Here is a 20,572-nt window from a genome sequence, read left to right as displayed (position 1 = left end):
GCATCAGACTCTGATTGATGTGGGTCTAACTCAGCAAACTGAACTAGTGATTATAACTTGGTTTCAACCTCATTGTAAACAAGGGTGTTATTTTCCCAGGACTCGAAATAGTTCATATAGAGCCTTTTATTAAATTCAGTGCAGCCGATTTTTATGCAGTCTCTGCTGTGCCAGGCACTAATCTCAGATCTGTAAGGACAAATGCTGGCATGCATGCAATATGAGAAACAATCCTTGCCTTCCGGGATCTTGCACTCTGTGGAGAGTAAGAGTGTCGGGCCTCTTGTTCAGAACACAGAAATGACACTCACCTGGGTTTCAAATTGTGTGCGCTGTTAAAAAAATAAAAACAAGAATGGGACACCTGAAGATCCTTCAGAATGTGGAATGAAACGTGACTTGCTCTGTGGTCGACCTCTGAGGCAATCAAGACAGGATATAAAAAGCTATCTGTTGCTGCCAAGATTGAAATCAGTTTTCCAAAGGCATTCGCCAAGACAATAGGAGGTGTGTTCCCCCCTCCACAAGAGAGAGGTGAGTGGAGGGTGAGCATGCCGAAGGCCCCAGTAATCACTGCTGTGGTATAGGTTTCTGGAGCTATCTCTTCATGGCTTTGCTTATGGCAGCAAATTAAAACTAGCAGTGGAAGGCAGAAATAGCAACATTCACCTTATCAAACAATACAGTGCAAAGGTTCGGGGAGAGAGAAGTCTGACCTGAAGGCACTTCCCCGCTACTCATCATCTTGGACAGCTACCCGGAACCCGGGACCCGGGGAAGAGATTTTCTTGTCCAATTCTTTCTAACGTGCAAGTTCAGGGAGCTGCTCTTTGTCTAGATAGGATGCACTGGGTACATCCTGAGGAAAGGGAGAAGTCCGTTTTCTGCAAACACTGTCCGGGAGATGTGAACTCGCTGGCTCGCTCCGCCTAGGGTACCAGAGGAAGCAGGGGCAGGAGCAGGCCAGAGTTCAGGCAGCTCAGCTCAGAGCAAGCGCTCCAGGCAGCGCCTTAGTGTTGCTTCCACGGGGCCAGGGCGGGGGGACGACAGGATCACTTCCCTCCCTAAGAGGGAACTCAGCCTGAACTCAGACCGCTAGCTCAGCCCCAGGGCAGGCCAGTGGCCAGATCTAAATAACCCCTCCAGACTGCCTTCCGGCGATTTATCACTGCTCGTATTCAGCGGGAGAGTGAATTCCCCCTAATGTACCTAAAATCAACACAGAAAGGACCCCCAAACTCTGTATTTTGTTGAACTCCAGACATCAGAAAACTTTCAAAAATCCCCTGAAGAACTAAATAAGCTGACCTTCAACTTCTGTACCTATCTGGAAGATTCTCACATGCTCTGATTTCTCCTACGTAGCAGTTTGTAAGCTCTGCTGTTTATCTCCTGGCGGCAGGCCTGGGCTGTGTGTGTGTGTGTGTGTGTGTGTGTGTGTGTGTGTGTGGACATCTCACCAAGATGCTGCAGCGACAGCATTTTATGCCCCACGCAAGCACCTGCTCCCACCCGAGCACCGGTGCCTGGAGCCACAGAGCCCCATAGCTCTCGAGCTGGTGCACCCATTCCAGCATTGGAGCTGACTCCCCACTGGGCACCACGGGCACCGCCTGACTTTAGAATCGCCCAGGGAAGAGGTTTCCACGTGCATTGGCCATTCACCATATCTAAGCTCAAGGATTTAAAATAAAGTACTTTTGTTTCACATAGAAACTCATTTCCAACAGCTGTAACTAGTATCCAGCCCCCATCTCCTGTCCAGTGGAGATTAAGGCCAGCTGCTCACTCTGGGTGGGGAGGGAAGACTCGAAAGTACTTATCACTGTTGTGTTTCTCACTGCCCTCAGAAAACCTCTAACTCTTCAATGCCCACGTGTTTCTGTGGGTTCTAACATTCTGTTTTCCACCTTCACCTAGAGGTACCTCTTGCTGTGCAATCTTTGGCAAGCCAGTCAACCTTTCTGTGCCTCAACTGTCTACTTGGGAGTGGGGCCAGAGTTGCACAGGGTGACTTCAAGGTCCCTGGCCCTCTATTCTGTTATGACTCAGTGACTCCCTCGGTCCTTAATCTTTCCAGGGAGCATTTTTTCAGTGCACTGTTGGAAACTCTTGAGTCATACCGGAATGAACTGCAATTATAAGCTGTGGTCAGCATGTAAGGCCATCTCCAAGGGTGAGTCTGGACTGGAGAATGTGGAGGAGGAACGGGACGAGGTGTGGTAGGGAAAGCCGGCATCAGACGCGGAGGGGAAGGCACATCCTCCGCCTGAGGAGGAGCCAGCGGTGGTGGGAAACGCGGCTCTTCCCAGAAGAGCTGCCAATCACAGCCTTGGCGGCAGGCTCAGCGTGGTGATGACAAGGGTGTGCACAGGCACTGTTATTGGAGGTCACGGTCAGCTGCAGGCAGCTCTAAGACACCGGAAACTCCCAGGAGATGCGCAGATTCAAAGCAAGGAAGGATCAGGGCTTTGGAATCTTCGTCCATAGGTCTGAGGCCGGGCTTTAAGGGAACATCCCGGAGGCCCGACCCAGAGGCAGGGGAAATTTCCCAGGAGACCCTTCGCCTTCCCTGTGCCCCGCAGGAGAGAAAGAATCAGCCCAGCGGGAGGCGGGTGCTCATAGAGTCAGTCCTGCCAGGCCCTCTGCTGAGCAGCCTGGCAGCCTGTGGGACCCTTGAGGACAGCGCCCCCCTGTGGCCACGGCCAGGGCAGGCAGCCTTCCCCAGAGTCCACTCTGCAGGATGACATTCTGTCCAAGTGCACTGGGCCTCCCCAAGGTACCAGGTGATCTCAGACCTCTGAAGGCAGCAGGTGTCAGAGACCTGGAGGCCCTTGGAGAACACGGAGCACAATCTTCCCAACTCTCAAGTTTGAGGCAAAGCATTGGTAGGAGAGCTTCTAAATACAGATAGCGTTATTTGTAGAAGGATAATCACAGCATGTTAAAATAAGCGGAAATAACTCAAATATTGCCTCATGATACAAACGAGAGGAAAAATGACTCCCTCTCCATTATACTAAATACCCTCTTCCCCACCCTTATTTCTTTTTTTTTTTAAAGATTTATTTATTTTACTTGAAAGTCAGAGTTACACAGAGAGAGGAGAGGCAGAGAGAGAGAGAGAGGTATTCCATCCAATGGTTCACTCTCCAATTGGCCGCAACGGCGCCGATCCGAAGCCAGGAGCCAGGAGCTTCTTCTGGGTCTCCCACAGGGGTGCAGGGGCCCAAAGACTTGAGCCATCTTCCACTGCCTTCCCAGGCCACCACAGAGAGGTGGACAGGAAGTGGAGCAGCAGGGTCTCAAACCAGCGCCCACATGGGATGCCAGCGCTTCAGGCCAGGGCGTTAACCCACTGCGCCACAGCGCCAGCCCCTCCCCACCCTTACTTCTTTCCCCCAGAAGTAGTCACTTTAAAATACTTCTGGTTTTAGGTCTTCAAAACCATGGAACTAACCCTTATGTGTGTCTGTATTTCTGGCCTTGTCAACTGATAATATGCATGAGTTTCCTGCATTGAAAAGAGTGAAATTTAATCCATTTACCCTACGTCATCCTATCTGCATTTCATCTTCCAATCTCTATGAATTACATTAATATTTTAAGATGTTTAATGGCCAAATGCATAGCTGTAAATGAGATACATTCAGTTACTATTTCCTGATTCTTGAGCTTCTGACACTATTGGCCTCTTCCTTATTCTGTAAGATTTAAAATTTATTTTAAAGATTTATTTTAAATCCTAGCTAGCTTTGGTCTTCACCCTGCTCCTTCTCCCTTCCTGTCAGTTGACTAATCCATTACTAACCTGGTAACCTCTAAGTTTAAGCTAGTTTTCTGTACTTCGTCTATAGTTTGATTCAAAATTGCAAACCGTAAGAAATTTATACTAGTAAGATTATGATTATTCATGTATTATTATATGAATAGTAACACAATTATTATTCAGAGTCAAGTGGAGATAGAGACAGCACTACATCTGCATAAACAAGCCATGCAAAATAGCCCATGACTTGGGGCTGGCGCTGTGGCTTAGTGGGTAAAGCCACTGCTTGCAGTGCCAGCATCCCATATGGGCGCCAGTTCGAGTCCCGGCTGCTCCACTTCCGATCCAGCTCTCTGCTATGGCCTAGAATAGCAGTAGAAGATGGGCCAAGTCCTTGGGCCTCTGCACCTGTGTGAGAGACCATGAAGAAGCTGGCTCCTGGCTTCGGATCAGTGCAGCTCCTTTGACTTACAAATAAATAAATAAATCTTTAAAAGAAAAAACCTTTTTAAATGTTTTTAAAAAAAGCCATATCTTCCATTAGATTCCCCCAATTACCTAACTTCCTACGTTTTACCTTCCTAATAAGCACAAACTATTTTGCTACTTTATTGTCCTTTTTGCGCAATATTTTGTCTTTTGTTAAGATGGTGTATACCACCATCACCACCCCTGGGGGAGGAAGAGTAGTTGCTTCTTTGGGTCTTATTTTCTATGAAGTCCTTTGTGCATGTAAAGACTAAAATATTAGCATCCAAGTTTGTATGTCTTCTCTCTTGATAACCTGTATCATATGTCTCTTGATAATCAGTTTCATTTCTCTTCCTGGTACAAGAAAAGGGGAAAGCTTAGCAAGGGACATTTATGACATACTTTTAGAACTATAGGGAAAGACTATGTCTGGCTTAATTGCCTTCAGTTCAAAATAATCATTATGCCAAAGCAGCATATTTTAGGAAGGCATATTCTGATTCTCTTTAACCATTTCACATATCTAAGATCTTCCAGAATACTAAACATATTTTTAATCAATGTTCCTATTAAAGACAATGTTTAATCAGTAACTCTTATCTTCCCTGTTCTAATTTGCACCAGTTGCTTTCTAGGCCTTTCTACATCTGATAATTTCACATTTCTTTTCATTCTGTTCCTTGAGCAGTTCTTTTGTTTGTTGGATTTGTTTTTTCCTTTTGCTATACTGTATATTCCCTATATTGCTTACTTCAATACCAGGAAAGGTAAATGGGGGAAATTTTGAATCACTAACTATATTGTTTTGTCTTTACTCTTCAGGAACACTTCAGCAAACTGTAGAACCTGCATTCAAAAGAATTTTCCCTGAGAACTTTTAATCCATGTCCCACTGTACACTAGCCTAAATATTATATATATATAATATATATATAATATTATTAGGGGAGAGGTATTCTGTCAATTTTCTCTGCAAGCTTCACACTGGGAACTTTTAAATTTCAACAGACTACTTCTTGGTTCTCCATGAGTAATTTCCATCTGAAAAGTCTCTGTTTCCTTCAGAGAAATGTTCCCTGTTGTTTGCTTCACTGCTCGTCCCCTCTTTGGTCTTTGTTTTCTCACCTTGGATTAGTTCTAAATCTACTCTCCATCTCCAGCTTCCAACAGTTTCTCTTTCTGTCATGCTCTACATTTGGACCTATTTTCTCCACTTTATCTCTTAGGTTGCTAGTTTAGTTTTGAGCTACACCAAAGAATTCTATTGAATTCTACTGAATTCTGTTAAATTTTATTGAAGGAAGCAATGTCTAATTTTTTAAGACCTCTTGCATGTTTTCGGCCTGCTCCTCTTAATAGTAGCCTTTTCTTACTGAATGCAGTGCCCTCTTACATATCTCTGAGGAGACTAATTCAAGTTTTTATTATCTCCTTTCTTTCTATTTCTCCCACAGCCAATTGTTTCTTTATGCACCTTGGTATTTTTCTTACATCAAATATTTGATAAGCTTTGATTGATTGGTAATCATTTTTTAACAAAATGTCTATTGGTTGATGAGCATAGGTAAGTAGCATAGTTCATTTTTGCAATTTAGAAAAACAGCTTTGGGGCCAGCGCTGTGGCATAGCAGGTAAAGCTGCCACCTGCAGTGCCCAGTACCCCATATGGGTACCAGTTTGAGTCCCAGCGGCTCCACTTGTGATCCAGCTCTCTGCTATGGCCTGGGAAAACAGTAGAAGATGGCCCATGTCCTTGGGCCCCTGCACCCACATGGGAGACCTGGAAGAAGCTCCTGGCTCCTGGCTTCAGATCAGCATGTCTTCGGCCATTGCGGTCATCTGGGGAGTGAACCAACAAATGGAGGATATCTCTCTCTCTCTCTCTCTCTCTGTGCTTCTGCCTCTACTTCTCTGTATTTCTGACTTTCAAACAAATAAATAATCTTTTTAAAAAATAGAAAGAAAACCAGTTTATTGGTCTTGCATTTTGGATTCAATTTGGTCATGTAGAGAAGTTTAGTGTTTGCCTCCACTTCCACCAAGATAATCCAAAGCAGCTAGATGCACAGGGGCCTCTGAGACAGTCCTGCACTCTCTCAGGGCAGACTGAGCCCCGTGGCTCCAGCTGGACCCATCAGGGCAGTGGTGGTTCTGGAGCCCAGGCCCACACAGTGCTTTGTGCTGATAGACAATGGGGACCAGGCACTTGGAGTAGCCCCTGGTGCTCTGGAAATAGGATTTGAGAATCACCCTCTTTCCCATGCCATGTCTCCTTCCACCATGTGAAAAAATATCACATGTTGCTGCTGGGTTCACATGCACCTGCCCATTTGGAGAGACATAGTGCAGGCCCAGCTCCCGGCACTCGGGGGAGGGTTCTCATATTGGAGTCAGGGACACACTGCAGAGTGAGTCTGCTCTCCAGACAGTACACACCTGGGTGAGTGAAGTGCACTGGCATTGTGACCTCACTCTAAACTGTGAATCAGCTATTTCACCCTGGCACAGAGAAAAGCTGGGACTGCAAAGATACCAGCTGACTCCAACATCCTCTCCCCCCACCGACTGTAACCAGAGATACCCCCACACCTGTCTTGGATGTCAGTCTGGACTCTTGCCCTACCCACAAATAGTGGCCACAGCTCCCTGGCCTCAACTAGCAAACATCCTTAGAGGTCAAGTGTAAGCCTTGGACCACTCCTCCACCTCCAACAACCAAACCCAAAGGCATATTTCCAGCAATAAAGCCTTCAGAAAAAAATTAATAACTCCAGAAGTGATAGAAACAAGGGTCCACTCAGCTGCACAAAAATCAATGTAGAAACGCAAATAAACATGAAGAAGGAAGGCAATACGACCCCTCACAAGGAACACAGTAATGCATTCCTTTTGGACTGTGAAGACAGGGAGATTGACAAAATCCCTGAAAAAGAATTCAAAGAATGATTTTAAGGTTACTCAAAAAATGCAGAGAAAGAGTTAAATGTGATTTGGATCTCAGTACATGAAATGGACAAACAATTCAGCAAATGGAGGTAGAAATATTGAAAAAGAACCAAATAGAAATATTGGAAACAAAGTGCTCAGTAAGTCAAACAAAAAATACAGTGGAAGACCTTACAACAGGCAGAAGAAAGAATATCCAACCTAAAAGACCAGTTTTTTGAAATGGATAAAAAAAAAAGAAGAAGAAAAAAAAAAAAAAAAAGAACAAAAACAATTGTTTAGGTCTATGGGATAACTTCAAATGACAAAATATGATCTTAGGAATTCTTAAATGAATGGAAAAACAGAGGGTTTGAAAAACATATTCAATGAAAGAATAGCAGAAAATTCTCCCAGTTTGGAGAAAGATATGGACATCCAAATACAGAAGTGCAAAACCCCCAAATAGGCATGATCAGAAAAGATCCTTGCCAATATATATTGTAGTCAAACTTCCAAAAGTAAAACATAGAGAGAATATCCTAAAATTTGCAAGCGAGAAGTTCCGGGACTAGAACCTGGTGTGCCTGCACCGCAAGGCAGAGGATTAGCCTAATGAGCCGCGGCGCTGGCCAATACTAGACTTTTCAACAGAAACCCTACAGGCCAGGGGAGAATTGAGAGACATGGTCCAGGTTCTAAGAGAAAAAAATCTTCCACCCCAGAATGTTTTACCCTGCAAAGCTCTCATTCATAAATGAAAGTGAAATAAAAATCTTCCCAAACAAGCAAAAATTGAAAGAATTTGTCACCAGCCAGCCAATTTTGCAAATGGTACTTAAGGATGTACTACATACAAACAGAGAAAGACAATCAGTATCATGAAAGAATATGAAGGTAGGAAACACCCAAGTTAAAGAACAAAGGAGACTTGGCCAGTGCCATGGCTCACTAGGCTAATCCTCCACCTGTAGCACCGGTACCCCGGGTTCTAGTCCCGGTTGGGGCGCCGGGTTCTGTCCCGGTTGCTCCTCTTCCAGTCCAGATCTCTGCTGTGGCCCGGGAGTGCAGTGGAGGATGGCCCAAGTGTTTGGGCCCCTGCACCCGCATTGGAGACCAGGAGGAAGCACCTGGCTCCTGGCTTCAGATCAGCGCAGTGTGCCAAAGGTAGTGGCCATTTGGGGGGTGAACCAACGGAAGGAAGACCTTTCTCCCTGTCTCTCTCATTGTCTAATTCTATCTGTCAAACAAAAAAATTAAAAAAAGATAATTCAAGAGGAAGGTACATATCATATAGGTTACTAAAATCGCTTACCATTTATAGTTTCTGTTAGAAGTGGTAAATTATAAGCCTTATTAGATACATATTCTGAGAGCTGGAACCGATTGGGCTTGACAATAGGAATGGATCAAACTATTTCCTCTTGTTTCAAGTTTTCAGCAAAGTGGTCATTATTTTATTTTTCTTTGTCCTTACAAAAATGCATTCATCAGGGTCTACTAGGCAGGCTTTCTCTGAAAAATTCCATAGGCGTTCACAGTGCCTACATGATGAAGTACGGTCATCACTTAGCCATGCTAGTGAGCGGTGGACAAGGAGACCACCTCCACATTCTCCCCAAAGGCAGGAAATAACAATGTGTCTTTGACTCAGTACAACTTTATTTTTTACCATATAGTAAAGGTATCTGATTACCTGCAATCCCTAAAATTCAATCAAAATGATAAAAAAACTGTGAAGACAAAATACGGGAGGAAATGGATGATTGTTTGGTTTTCTTTTTGTGCCTTCCTATTTGGAAGTCTTGCCCTTTGTGAGCCCACACTGGATACACATCTTTACTAGCAAGTGAAAACACAAAACACCAGGGATCAACTGGAGATAACATCCTGCCAAGTCAGGGCAAGGTGGAATTCACGCCAGCTTCCCATTCACCCCATGGGGCCACCAACTCCCCGCAGCCAAGCGTGGGCCATGACAACTTCTCCATTGGCGAAGATCAGTGTTTCACAGTGATGGTTTTGATTTCAGTGAAGAAGTCATAGGAGTCCTTGAGTCCTTCCCTTCCTACCCCAGAACTTTTCATCCCTCCGAAAGGCAGGTTCAGCTCTCTGATGAGCCAACAGTTAGTCCACACCAAGCCGGCCTGCAGCTTCTTGGCCACTCGGTGGATGCGCCCCACATTGCTTGACCACACCGTGGCTGCCAGGCCATATTTAACATTGTTGGCTCTTTTAATCACTTCCTCTTCACTATCAAAGGGGACGACACACGTCACTGGGCCAAATATCTCCTCCTTCATGCAGCAGGAATCATCCTTAATGTCTGTTATCACCGTGGGAAGCATAAAGTAGCCGGCCTGGTTTCGGGGGGGCAGGTTCAACTTATCCACGCCCTCCCCACACAGAATCTGAGCTCCTTCAGCACGGGCTTTTTCGATGTAACTTCTGACCTGGGTGGTCAAAAACCATAATTAGCAACATGTCACCTTCCGGCTTCACACAAAGCAGCAGAACATTCAGTATTTCTAATCATCAGAAAGAGACTTAAGGTCATGGCCAAGAAATCTAGGGTTCATTATCTCATCACTCAGCTGTTAAGCCCAAGTGCAGAATTGTTCCAACCGTCATGTGGGCACTGAGCCCTCCTACATAGAGGAGGGAAGTCATTTATTTAATGTCTAAGTGCCAGGCACTCTGCAAAGTGCTTTTCCTACATTCGTACTTGATTCTCTCCCAATGTTATTAGCTATTTTTATCTATTATTATCCCCTATTTGCTGATGATATAATTGAGCCTCGGAAAGTAGAAAAATGGTTCCTAGCACTAATAAACAATAAAGCTAGAATTCACACTTGGGCTTATTTTGCAGTTAAATACACAAAAGAATATTTTGTCCATTTGAAGCAGCTATGTCCATTATAGAAAATGAGAAGTCAATGATACGTAAGATTTAGGTAAAGGCCAGGATCTCTCTCAATAGTTGCACTTCTAAAATAATCATGTTTAATTTCTGGTCTCATTACTGGTTATACTCTGAAAATACATCTAGGTAATATATAATTAATGATAATGGGAAATAAGTTATATAATAAGTTAACCCCTTGGCTCAGAGATAGCAACAGATAAATGGTTGTAGAAATAACTCATTATAATAACTATGTATGTATGTGTATGTTTATGTGGAAGTCTTGCTGAAGTCCCAATGATAGATACATTATTCTACCCAAAGGGGTATTATAAGCATAAGAACAGAAGAAAAATAGTCCTCAATATTAAAAGGCTAGAAGAGCAGTTGAGTAATAAATCAAAGGCAAGGTCAGTTTTGAAATAATGTTTCAGATTCCTTCTTATCCTTTCTCTCTCTGAGCATTCTGCCCCAGAATTAGATTAAGACTCCTCTGTACAACACAGTGAATGCAGAACTATATTTGTCCATTTGCCATGTGAAAGAATAACTAATGCTATTCTATTATTAATCTCCTTCCAGTTTGCAGAATTCTTAATAAGCCTCAAAGTTAAAGACTTTTTAAAAAATACAACATTTGGCACCAATTTGTATTCCCCTCCACTCTACCCTCTCCGCCAGCATCCACAAGGACCTCAAAGCTTTCCCAGAACTTACCCTATTCCAGTGTGTGGCTACAGAATAAACTAGGTCTGCACTTCTCTTTCCCCTACTCTCTTGATCCTTTTGAAACCACACACCCACATTAACTAAAAGACTCAAAAAATGGGTGACCTGTAGGAAGGGAAGTCCACAGAGAGGTCTCTAGACGTGCTGCCTGGGAGCAGTGCTGGACTTGTGTAGATATTGAGAACAGTGTGAGGCATGCTTTTGCTTTAGCTTATCATATCTAAACGCGATTACAACACCCTCTTATCCCCAAGGGACACATTCCAAGACAACCATGGGTGTCAGCAACCACAGGTAGAACTGAACCCTACATGCCCCAGGGTTTTTTCTATCGGTACATACCTGTGATAAAATGCAATTTATAAATCAGGTACAGTAAGAGATTAACAGCAATAGCTAATAATGAAATAGAAAGTTATAGCTGTGTACTGCAATAAAAGCAATGTGAATGTGGTCTTTCTCCCTTGAAATACCTTCAATATTTGCAGGCTGTGGTTGAGCACGGCTAACTGAAACCACAGGAAGCAAAGCCCCAGACAAGGGCAGACTACTGCACACACTTTATCTCAGGAAAATAAAAGAGGAAGGGATGTGTCCATGTCCAAATTGTGAATATATCAAAATGCTTAATGTATAAGGTGTCTCACATGAAATTGAATTTATATCCTAGAGAACGTCAGACTGCATGACAGAATGGTATTTCCCTTTGTAGATCAAGAACTAAGATTTTCAGTAAAATCTGAAGAAGAAAAAAAAAAAACTCTTATGTCTGGTACTGTGCTTCAAAAGTAAGAAATTACTATCATAAAACTTTTCCTTCGATGATAAGGGATAGTTAATACTTAGTGCCTTTGAACATAAAACTAAAGCACAGAGGTTAACGGAGTGGTCTTGGGAACACTAAGGTATTCAACTCTCAGTTTCTCCACTTACTAGTTGGGAGCTTTTAAGTGGTCTATGCCTTGGTTTCCCCATCTGGAAAAATAGGATTAATGCTGTCACTTAGGGCTCTTACAAACATTAAATAAAATAATGTATATAAAAATTATTTCACACAATGCCTGGCACATAGTAAGTCTTGTTTTAGTCATTTATTTTATTTATTTGAGAGAGAGGGATACTGCTCCCACCTGCTGGTTCACTGCCCAAATGCCCACAATGGCAGGAGCTAGGAAAACAACCCAGCTCTCCACGTGGGTGGCAGAGACTCAGCTACTTGAGAGATCACCTGCTGCCTCCCCAGGGTATGACCTTAAAAAGAAACTGGAATTGAAATAGGCTTGAGAGTCAAACCCAGGAAGTACAAATAGAAATTAGGTATCTCGGGGCTGGTGCTGTGGCACAGCGGGTTAAAGCCCTGACTTGAGGTGCAGGTATCCCCTATGGGCGCCGGTTCTAGTCCCGGCTGCTCCCCTTCCAGTCCAGCTCTCTGCTGTGGCCTGGGAAAGCAGTGGAGGAGGGCCCAGGTCCTTGGGCCCCTGCACCCATGTGGGAGACCTGAGGGAGGCTCCTGGCTCCTGACTTTGGATCAGCTCAGCTCTGGCTGTTATGGCCATCTGAGGGGGTGAACCAGCAGATGAAAGACCTCTCTCTCTATCTCTGCCTCTCTCTGTAACTCTTTCAACTAAATAAAATAAATCTTTAAAAATAAATCAGAGCCGACGCCATGGCTCACTAGGCTAATCCTCTGCTTTGCAGCGCTGGCACACGGGTTCTAGTCCCAGTCAGGGCGCCGGATTCTGTCCCAGTTGCCCCCTCTTCCAGGCCAGCTCTCTGCTGTGGCCAGGGAGGGCAGTGGAGGATGGCCCAAGTGCTTGGGCCCTGCACCCCATGGGAGACCAGGATAAGTACCTGGCTCCTGCCTTCGGATCAGCACGGTGCGCCAGCCGCAGCGTGCCAGCAGCGGCGGCCATTGGAGGGTGAACCAACGGCAAAGGAAGACCTTTCTCTCTGTCTCTCTCTCTCACTGTCCACTCTGCCTGTCAAAAAAAATAAATAAATCAGGTATTGCAAGCAGTGACTCAACTGCTAGACCAAACACTCATCCCAATGGTCCTTTCTTGAACAGCAGCTGTAACTTTGATGCTGGTGATGATGGCGATGACAAAGATACTGGAATCCACGTTTCTCTGTGATTTTGCTTTCTGTTATTTCAGTTACCTATGATCAACCAAGGTCCAAATACATAAAATGGAAAATTCCAGAAATCGGTTTTAAACTGCACATCTTCTGCATAGCATGACGAAAATCCCATGCTGCCCTACTCCATTCCACCAGGGACATAAATCATCCTTTGAACAGTGTATCCGGGCTGTATGCACTACCCGTCTATTAATCACTTAGTAGCCACACTGGTTATCAGACTGATCATCCCTGCATCACAGTGCTGTGTTCAGGGTTCAGTACCATCCACAGTTTCAGGCATCCACTGGAGGTCTGGGAATGTAGCCCCTGGGATAATTTAATGAGGAAGAAGAGATAGTGCATGATCTGACACTTACTAGCTGAGACCTCAGAGATACCCCTCACTCTGTATGTCAATTTTGTTTTTAATCTGAGAAAAGTAGACAGGGAACTGTCAGAGCAGGCCCTACGTAGGCCTGGTGCCTTGCCTTAATGGAGGTTGAACTATGAACTTCTGTGCCTCCTCAGGTCTCACTGTGAACACTCCAGAATTCTCTCTCTCTTTACATCCTTGGAAGGCCACATAGCCAGATTCTCCAGAGTGCCTAATTGGAGAAGACACCAGGAGAGTAAACAGAGAAACAAAGGAGCTGGCACTGTGGTGCAGCAGATTAAGCTACCACCTGGGACACCAGCATCCCATATGAGCACCAGCTCAAGTCCTGGCTGCTCTGCTTCTGATCCAGTCTTTGTTAACACACCAGAAAAGGCAGCGAAGATAGGCCCGGTACTTGGGCCCCTGTCACGCAACTGAGAGACCTACATGGAACTCCTGGCTCCTGGTTTCAGCCTGCCCAGCCCTGGCTGTTGCCATTATTTGGGGGAGTAAACCAGTGGATGGAAGATCTCTCTCTCTCTCCCTCTCTCCCTTTCTGTCTCTCTCCCTCTCTCCCTCTCTCCCTCTCTCCCTCTCTCTCCCTCTCTCTATTTCTCTCTCTATCCTCATCCCTTGCTTTCTCTCTAGAACTTTGCATTTCAAATAAATAAATCTATATAAAAAAGAAAAAGTACCTCTGAAAAAGCAAAAGCATCCTTTGCAATTTTGCATGAGGACAGAATCCCATAAAGTTCCCGCACATCTTGTAGAGTCACTGGGCGCCCAGAAGCCACACCTGCCTTTGCAGCATGCTGGACATCTCTGTCTCTGGCCCTTGGTCATTCCCAAACACCTTCTTCACATTCTCACTGAATTCTGTGACAACTGCATCACTCTCTACTGTGACAATCACACAGAAAGTGGGTCGGACACAAAGCCCAGTCTCTGCGGGCTAATTTGGTTTGGACAAGACCGATACCCAGTACCCAGGTATGAGAGGACTGGAGCGCAGCATGAGCAGCCAGACCTCCCTTGGCACGCAGCCCCAGGGCTTTCTGGGAAGAGGTGACCGCTGCAGAGGGTTTGCCCTCCCGCCTCCATCGACAGTGTGACACGGGGACCTGAAGAAGTCATGTCTGAAAAGGTCACGTTTGCACTCATCGGGCTGCTTCTCTCCCTAAAGGTGGGACAGCAGAGCTTCCCAGAACTGAGCTGGAAGGTCTGGGGAGTTTACGCCAAGGATCAAAAAGAATTCAAGGAAATAGGTACCTGAAGTTGGCAGGTGCTCTGTACCCAGGACTCACAGTGTGGAATCCATTCAGTCATTTGCCCAACAGATAGGTGCCTACTATATCCCAGCAGCTTTTCTAGGGTCTAAGGATACAGCAGGAATAAAACTGAACTTGGAGCTTGCTTCTCATCAAGAGAAGATGGTAGTAGGGGGTGATAATATATATTGTACACCACATGGCATTAAGAACCATGGAGAAAAAGAAAGGGAGAGGATGCTCTAAAGGGTGTGGTTTGGGGGGAGGACAGGCAGGGAAGGTGTCATCAGAAGGTGACATTTGACCTAAGACAGGCCGAGCAAGCAGCAGCAGGGAGCGCTCTCCAGGCAGCGTGAACAACAAACAAAGGCCAAGAAGCAGGAATGTGCCTGGGATCTTTGAGCAAAAAGGGAGGCCAGAACGCAGGGAGGGCAAGGTCACAACGGAAGTGAGACCTCTATAGACAGCTTCCTGGGTCGTTCTAAAGACCTTGGGACCAAACATAACATGAGGCACCTCAGCCAGTGACAAACAATCCTGATGTGAGAGCGAGGCTTAAGGGGTGACGTGGCTAAATCAGAAATGTCGGCGGGGACTCAGGACCCTTCTTACCAGGGCACTGTGGGAGCACAGCCCTGCCAGGGTTGAAGTCACTCCCGCTTGGGTGCCCTGTCCTGTCTTGGTCTATCCAGTGCTGCATGTCTTAAATACGTACAGCGTGCTACCTATGCCAGGACATTAGTGTTAGTGTTGTTCGTGAATCATTACCATGCTGAACATTTAATTTTTCAACAGTTGTAAGTTCCGTACATGTTAAAGCTTAAAATATAAATAATAAAAGAAGACTCCTGTGGTTGGTCAAGCAAGGACAATATTTTTAAATGCTTTATTAAAGCCCATGGTAATTATAATGCATTGGAACCTGCTGAACCTGTCAATGACCTGGGTTCATTATGCTGCTAGGTAGAGACAAATACTTAGAGTAAGATAAGAAAAACCATGGCTACCCATGTGAGTCTATGTATGGCATCAATCTCTCTCTCTTTCTCTCTCTCTCTCTCTCTCTCTCTCTCCACACACACACACACCACCACCACCACCACCACAAATCATTGATAGAGAAAAGTCAAATATTTTGAATTGTTTCACTGGTGCTAACTTCCATTTTGCCCCTTCCTGCCTCCCAGGAAGCACTCAGGAGAGAACTGAAGCTGTTTTCCACCTGTCACCCTCACATGTGGATGGGCAGGCATGCGGCCCTAGAAACCCTACAGACCCTGGAACAGCCAGAGGGCAGAGACAACGTGAGCCTTTTGCACCCGGTGAGTCCTCATTCTGTGAAGGGGAGAACGTCCACAACTGTGGGCCCCCATGGACATTCTGGCACAGCTGCCTAAGCACCTGCAGATTTGTAGGTAGACTTGGCTGGAGGAAAACGCCCATGCTAGTTGGCTTCTATACAAATAACCATAACCTCAAATGAGCCTTTGGAGTTACCTTGCTAATTGCTTTGTCGTTCCCCCACCCTTTCTCCTGGTTTCTTACCACATAATCCATGCCCTCCCCTCCCTCTTGAAGCCTTCAACACCTCTTCCCCCTGCACCATGCTTTCTAGTCCACTAAGAACATAGCAGAAATAAAAACAAACCATCAAGCCACTGCATTCTTCCCATCTACCTGCATCTAGGCTTCACAATGTTGTGAAGTTCAAAGTTAAATGTAACAAATCTGCCAATGCGTTCTGCAGTATCAGAGATCCCTACAAACCCAAGTAAAGGCTCTTTTTCCTCATTTGCCGACTGATGAGGACAGTCTTCTTTCGTCAGTCATTCTTTCCTTACTGCAACAAAATACCTAAGGCAGGCTGCTTACCAAGAGGAGAGGTTTCTTTTGACTCATAGTTCTGGACATTCCAAGTGCAAAGAGCACCCTACAGGCTTTGGCAAGGAGCTGCCTTGGCTGCAGCACACTGTGGAGTACACCTGTTTCTCTTTTCTGTGTTGCTGTAGTTTCAATCAGATGTGAGTCCCAAAGCAGGCAGACAGTTTAATCCCAAAGTTGTACGTTGATGGTTCCAAGAAGGTGGAAATTCAATCCAATTATGATGTCTAGGATGTGGGCCTGGAGCTGGAGGGAGGTCCTTAGATCATGGGAGGTATGACATCAGAAGGTAGCTCTTGTGAGAGACTTGGTTATAAAAGCTTGATCCAGGCCTAGCTGTTCTCTCTCTGCTCTCTGTCTTAACAAGTGATCTTCCCTCTGCATGTCCTCTGCCATTGCCATCTGCCAGCCTCATCAGATACCAAGCAAATGGGGCCCACCACATCTGGGACTGTGAACCTCCAAAACCATGACTCAGAATACACCTCCTTCCTCCATAAGTAACTTCTTTTGTGTATTTGGTTATGGCAACAAAAAACTAACTGGCCGGTGCCGCGGCTCAATAGGCTAATCCTCCGCCTGCGGCACCGACACCCCGGGTTCTAGTCCCGGTTGGGGCACCAGTTCTGTCCCGGTTGCCCCTCTTCCAGTCCAGCTCTCTGCTGTGGCTCGGGGAAGGCAGTGGAGGATGGCCCAGGTCCTTGGGCCCTGCACCCGCATGGGAGACCAGGAGAATCATCTGGCTCCTGGCTTTGGATCAGCGTGCTGGCCGCAATGCACCGGCCTTAGTGGCCACTTGGGGGGTGAACCAACAGAAAAAGGAAGACCTTTCTCTCTGTCTCTCTCTCTCTCTCTCACTGTCTAACTCTGCCTGTTTAAAAAAAAAAAAAAACTAACAAACACAGAAAATTGATACTAGAAAAAAAAAAAAAGGCTGTCGTCATAACCATACCTGAAGATGCGGAAGAACCTTTGAGATTGGAAGTTTGGGAGAGTTTGGAGGAGCAGGCTGATAAAAGCCTAAAATGCAGCAAGCAGAACGTCAGGGGAAATTCTGGTGAGGGCTCAGAAGGCCAGAATGCTGACAGGAACAGGACAGATGGAGGTGGTTACCGTGTCGGGAACCGAGCTTCTGTCGCACCATGGCAAGGAAGGCATTTCAGCCCCTCCCACCGCAGGCTCAGAGGTTTAGAAGCACAAATGTGTTTCAAAGATCTTCCAGGGAAGAATCCTTTCAGAAAAGAGTCCAGAGCTCCTGTTGCCCAGGACCAGCTCCAAATTCGGGCTTGCTGGATAAGTGCGCCAAGACTACTACAGCGGGGCCGGCGCTGTGGTGCAGCGGGTTAAAGCCCTGGCCTGGAGCGCAGGCATCTCAAAATGGGCACTGGTTCTAGTCCTGGCTGCTCCTCTTCCGATCCAGCTCTCTGCTATGGCCTGGGATAGCAGCAGAAGATGGCCCACGTGCTTGGGCCCCTGTACTCGTGTGGGAGACCCGGAGGAAGCTCCTGGCTCCTGGCTCCGATCGGCATAGCTCCAGCCATTGCGGCCCTCTGGGGAGTGAACCAGCAGATGGATGACCTCTCTCTCTGTATCCATCTCTCTCTGTAACTCTGTCTTTCAAATAAATAAAATAAATCTTAAAAAAAAAAAAAAAAGATACTGCAGCCCTGGTTTAAGCAGGCTCAGGTGCAACTTCTGTTAGTAGCTGACGTTAGCATCATCTGCAGAATCCAAGAGTTATGGGGTCATGGCGGCTTTCACTGAGATTGCAAAGGAAAGCAGGGAAGCCAGGCAGAGTGGTTTTTGCAGGATTGTAGCCCCTGCATTGAGACCCTCATGGGATGATACCCGGTGAAGGTGTGGGAGTGCAGTCAACGTGGAGACCCAAAGAAGGCAGAGTGACCAGCAATGTGCACCTGCCCAGGAAAGCCCAGACATTTGTGTGCAGCCACGTGGGCAGAGGGCCAAGGCAGGAAGCTGCTTCAGGGTTGGAGCCACTTCAGAGAACTTCCACTAAGGCAATGCCAAGCAGAAATGTGGGGCCAGAGCTGCTGCAGAGTCCCTACAGTGGCAATGCCCGGTGGGGATGCAGAGACAAGAGCCCAACCTTTGATGAGAACTGAAGCACGGGCTGTCGCCTCCTGCAGTGCATGGGAGGGGCTGCCCCTGCCACAATGTGCCCAGGTTGCCAGACGCGAAGCTTTGGAATTTAATGCTTGCCTTTCTAGTGTTTGGCTTTGCTTTAGTCCAGTGAATCCTTTCTACTTATCTGTCACTCCTTTTTGGAATGGCAATGTAAGCCCTATGGTTGTCTCAGCACTGTATCTTGGAAGAATGCGACTTGGATTTTTACAGACTTGCCTTGGGTCTCAGATGAGATTTTGGACTTTAAACTTTTGAACTAATGTTGGGCTGAGTTAAGACTCTGGAACTGTTAGAATGGACTGATTGTATGCTGTATATGCAAAGGGTGGGACTTTAGGGGAGCCGGGGAAGAATGGTATGGTTTGAATAGGATATGGCTCCCACACTTACACAGATGGAGAATTTCCAAAGTCATAAGTTGGTGAAACAAAGAGAATACAAACTCAACTGAATTATGGTATCTAGGAAGTTGTCCCAGAGGGAAGTCCTTATGTCCCTGGGGACATGCCATCAAAAGGCAGTGTTTGCAAAAGCATTAGCTATAAAAGCCTGAGGTGAGCCCAGCTGTTCCTTATCTCCTTCCTGGTTTACCATGTGTGTGATCCTTCCTCTGCACATTTCTCTCATTGCCTTCCACCAATCTCAACAGATGCCAAACCAACAGGGCCTACTCAATCTTGCACTGTGAACCTCCAGACCTGTGGGCCAAAATAATCCTCCTCCTCTCATAAGTACCTTTTCTTATGTATTTTTCTATAGGGATGAAAAACTGACTGATACAGGTGTAGTCTCCCTCCCCCTCTTTATAAAGCCACCAGGATTTGGTCATGGAGTCCCCACTCCCAATGACCCAATCTAATCACTTTCCAAAGTCCTAGTTATAAACAGCTGTAGAACTATGTTTCCAAGCTCTTAATACTATTAACATAAGCATTTAGGGGTTAAACTCCTGCATGAGTTGAGGGGGACACAAATCATTCAAATAACAGCATTCTCTTTGGTGTGCCTCAGTTCTCTCAGCTAAAAACAAGGTCCTTCTAATTGCAAAATCTATGACTTATTTTGGGAGTCACATCTGCTGGTGAATTAAAATGACCCGAAAGATAGGAATTCCATAAATCACTCAGAGACCACCAATGGTTTCTATCAGATGGGCTACCACTGGTCACCTCACTGGCTATCGCCCACACAATTTGCATTGTTTGTGCTCATTTTTCCATCTGTTATAAACCAGAAAGGCAAACTTGCCTATGGAATTCTCTGCCATTTTTGAGCCACACCATCCTCATTAGCTGATCTCCATGTTTTGAAATGTGTCTTCTCCAATCTACTGGTGGTATCTTCTTACCCTCTTGTTAAGTTTACTAATTTCACGTGAATGCTACTTGAACATGAACTACACTTGCATATTCATATCTCAAATGTTCAGACCCACATCCAAAAACAAGTTCTCAAGGGTCATCACTTTTCAAAGCTAGGGTAGGAATCAATAGTATTTTGAAGCCTGATGTGAGTGGTGCCTGCACTGAGCTGCACTTCGAATGAGAACTTTTTCTGAAACTTACATGGCAAAGATTTCTTACCTTCTCCAAATGTGCTTTGCTTATCAGAGCTCCCATGCTGGCCGATGGATCAGAGGGAATGCCAACTTTCCACTTTCTGGTAGCTTCTACAAATCTCTTTAAAAATTCTCTGTAGATGCTCTTCTGGACAAAGATCCTGCTGGTGCAGAGACAGACTTCACCCTGCCAGGAATGAGGACAATGACAAGACTTGAGCACACCCTATTTCATGGATCACTCACCGTGGGATTCTGAGTATCAGGCACTGAGATGGAACAATGGCACACAGTGCTATGTCATATGGGACACACAGTCTTGCAGGGAAGACAAGAAAAGTAAATAAGCTCAATAAATAATATAACTCCACATAGTTTTCAAAGCAATACAAGAAAAATCAAGCACAGGATGAAAATA

The 20,572-nt window shown here is 45.6% G+C and overlaps 1 protein-coding gene across 2 annotated transcripts in view; it reads right to left on the bottom strand.

Annotated features, from left to right (window-relative positions):
• Positions 1–8,809: 8,809 nt before the first annotated feature.
• Positions 8,810–20,572, bottom strand: part of ALDH8A1 (aldehyde dehydrogenase 8 family member A1) — a 29,049-nt gene continuing 17,286 nt past the window's right edge. The window contains exons 6-7 of one of the 2 annotated variants that reach the window (XM_002714833.6): positions 20,180–20,341; positions 8,810–9,618 (exon numbers count right to left, since the gene is read on the bottom strand). In XM_002714833.6, coding sequence (XP_002714879.1) covers positions 9,166–9,618; positions 20,180–20,341 — 615 coding nt within the window. In that variant the 3' untranslated portion in view covers positions 8,810–9,165. Of the gene's footprint in view, positions 9,619–20,179; positions 20,342–20,572 lie in introns of those variants that run through there. The other variant, XR_016233714.1, reaches the window with a different exon arrangement.

This window comes from Oryctolagus cuniculus, chromosome 5 (genome assembly GCF_051225735.1).
Source record: "Oryctolagus cuniculus isolate XC-2025 breed Fujian yellow rabbit chromosome 5, ASM5122573v1, whole genome shotgun sequence".
Lineage (NCBI taxonomy): Eukaryota > Metazoa > Chordata > Mammalia > Lagomorpha > Leporidae > Oryctolagus > Oryctolagus cuniculus.
This window is presented reverse-complemented; position numbering and strand designations above follow the sequence as displayed.